The sequence below is a fragment of the Limulus polyphemus genome, unplaced genomic scaffold, assembly GCF_000517525.1.
Source record: "Limulus polyphemus unplaced genomic scaffold, Limulus_polyphemus-2.1.2 Scaffold3516, whole genome shotgun sequence".
Lineage (NCBI taxonomy): Eukaryota > Metazoa > Arthropoda > Merostomata > Xiphosura > Limulidae > Limulus > Limulus polyphemus.
The window spans coordinates 23,218-25,379 of NW_013669126.1; the positions used below are offsets into that span (position 1 = coordinate 23,218).

The 2,162-nt window shown below is 30.1% G+C and overlaps 1 protein-coding gene across 2 annotated transcripts in view; it reads left to right on the forward strand.

The window, feature by feature from the left end:
- The first annotated feature begins 756 nt into the window (after window positions 1-756).
- Window positions 757-2,162, forward strand: part of LOC106469499 (coiled-coil domain-containing protein 51-like) — a 30,225-nt gene continuing 28,819 nt past the window's right edge. Inside the window, exons 1-2 of one of the 2 annotated variants that reach the window (XM_013929999.2) lie at window positions 759-782; window positions 895-991. In XM_013929999.2, the coding sequence (XP_013785453.1) occupies window positions 902-991 (90 nt within the window). In that variant the 5' untranslated portion in view covers window positions 759-782; window positions 895-901. Of the gene's footprint in view, window positions 992-2,162 lie in introns of both variants that reach the window. The other variant, XM_013929998.2, reaches the window with a different exon arrangement.

The window sequence follows — 2,162 nt, forward strand, 5'->3', positions numbered from 1 at the left end:
TTTCAATGACCACATACAAAGCTCACACCAATATTAAAAGGCTGAAATATCTAGCTGCAAGAGTGGACAACTTTGAACCGTTTTTCGGAATAAAAGGTTAAAAGTGACGTGTGTATGAAGAGACACTATATATATTATAATTCAGTCCCTCGGAGGGATTTGGGGGAATCCTTTGTTCAAAAAGAAAGACACACGTGATTAAAAAAGCATAGTCTATGGATTGTTTATTTGAATGTGAGAAAGGATTGGAAATATTATCTTGAAAATCTTGGACAATAGATTTGAAAACCTAGATGCAGGCTTGTCCTTAAACAAAATTGAGTGTCGATCCTATTCCTTTAAAGCAATGGCCGCAAGACTGGGAATGATAATGATAATTTGAGATATTATGAGAAATGTTTGAAGTGATTCCTTGCAGTTTTGGGGTTTGGTGTTTGCTTAATTGTTTTAGCGCAAAGCCACGCAACGGACTATCTGTGCTTTGTCTACTGCATGGAATCGAACTCTGATTTTTAGTGAAATTGATTTAATTTGAAATTCATTTGAATATTTCGATAACAAACTCATTAGGGCAGATTATTTGTTGATTTACTTAGATTAGAAATAAAATTAAAATATTGTATGCATATCGAATCCTTCAATTGAAATAAATGATTGTTTTTATTCTTTAAACACATTAAAGTTATTAAGCTAATCTTATTACACAGCTTTCTTCATAATAATATTTGACTTATTTTTGTGTATAAACCTGCCGGCAAGTAAGATTGAAATGGCGAGAATTGGTAGTCTAAAATATATTTTCTCTCGTCGTTTTATTGAAATCTGTCATAATCATTATAATATAAATAAACACATGAGTTCAATTTCTAATTATCTCTCTCCTAAAATGTCTAGTGAACCTATGGTGGAAAAAATGTCGCGTTTGATGAAATATTACGAAGATTTTATAGGACTGACTGAAGTGAAAGCAGCACAGGATAAAGTTTTGCAGGTGCGTTAGCCTACTATTACTATTAGTAGTACTAAAACTTAAAAGTAAAAAGTGGAGTTTTTAATTTAGAAGTTATAATTTGAAAATTTTAACGATATGTCATTAACTTCTAAATACTATACTCAGTACAGTAATACTAGTGCTATATAGTAATAGTCATTGTAGTGCTTGGCATGATTTATTTAAAAAAAAATTAATATCTTAATAATTTAAGACTAAAGCTATATACAAATTACCAAAATAGGCCCAAATCTACATAGCATAAACCTATATGATGGTTATAGTATTTTTTATTTGTGTGTAAGACAATTGTTTTCATCTTGGTATATTTGAGTATTGATTATAATAGATTTGGGTAAAAAAGATGTGCTGGTTAGAAACATTTTTTTTTTGTCTTAGTAACAAGTATTTGGAGTTCGGGGGTTTTGCTTGTCAGTGTAACTGTTTGAAAGTATCCTTGTTATGAATATAGACTCTGAGATTGCTTTTGATAAGGTTCCAGTGAAACATGTTAAGAGGTTTCAACCTGTCTCCATATGGAATCATTCTGGTAACTCTTCTCTGAACTCGCTTCAACAATTAAATATCCTACAGTGCAATTTGGGGAAATACTAGTTAATTAGATTGGATAATGGCTAGGTTAGAGAAAGCAAGAAAAAGTTGTTATTAACTGGGCCTTTGTTGTTAGTGGTTTATCTCAAGGGCCAGTGTTTGGACCTCTGCTTTTTCTTACATTAATAATGGTACTAATAGAGACATACAAATTAAATTAGTAAAGTTTTCTGATGACATTAAACTCTTAGGAAGGTTTAGGTATTTCAGAAAAACTTGGGTCATATGGTAAATTGGACAAAATAGTTGGCAAATAATCTTTAGTTATAGTGATTGCTATATTTTGTTTATTGTAATTTGGATCACAGATTTAATATGGATGGGAACCTACTCAATATTGTGACAGAATAAAATAATCTATAATCTTGTCATAGTCATACAACTAATAGAATTTAATGATACATGTATGAAGATATTGATTACAATTCAAAGGAAATATATTTTTTTTATAAAACTCCCTAGTTAAGCCTCGCTTAGTATATTGTGTACAGTTTGGTCTTTTTTTTTTATTCTATGAAAGAATAAAATCATATTTAAAATTATAAATAGCAGTGCTACT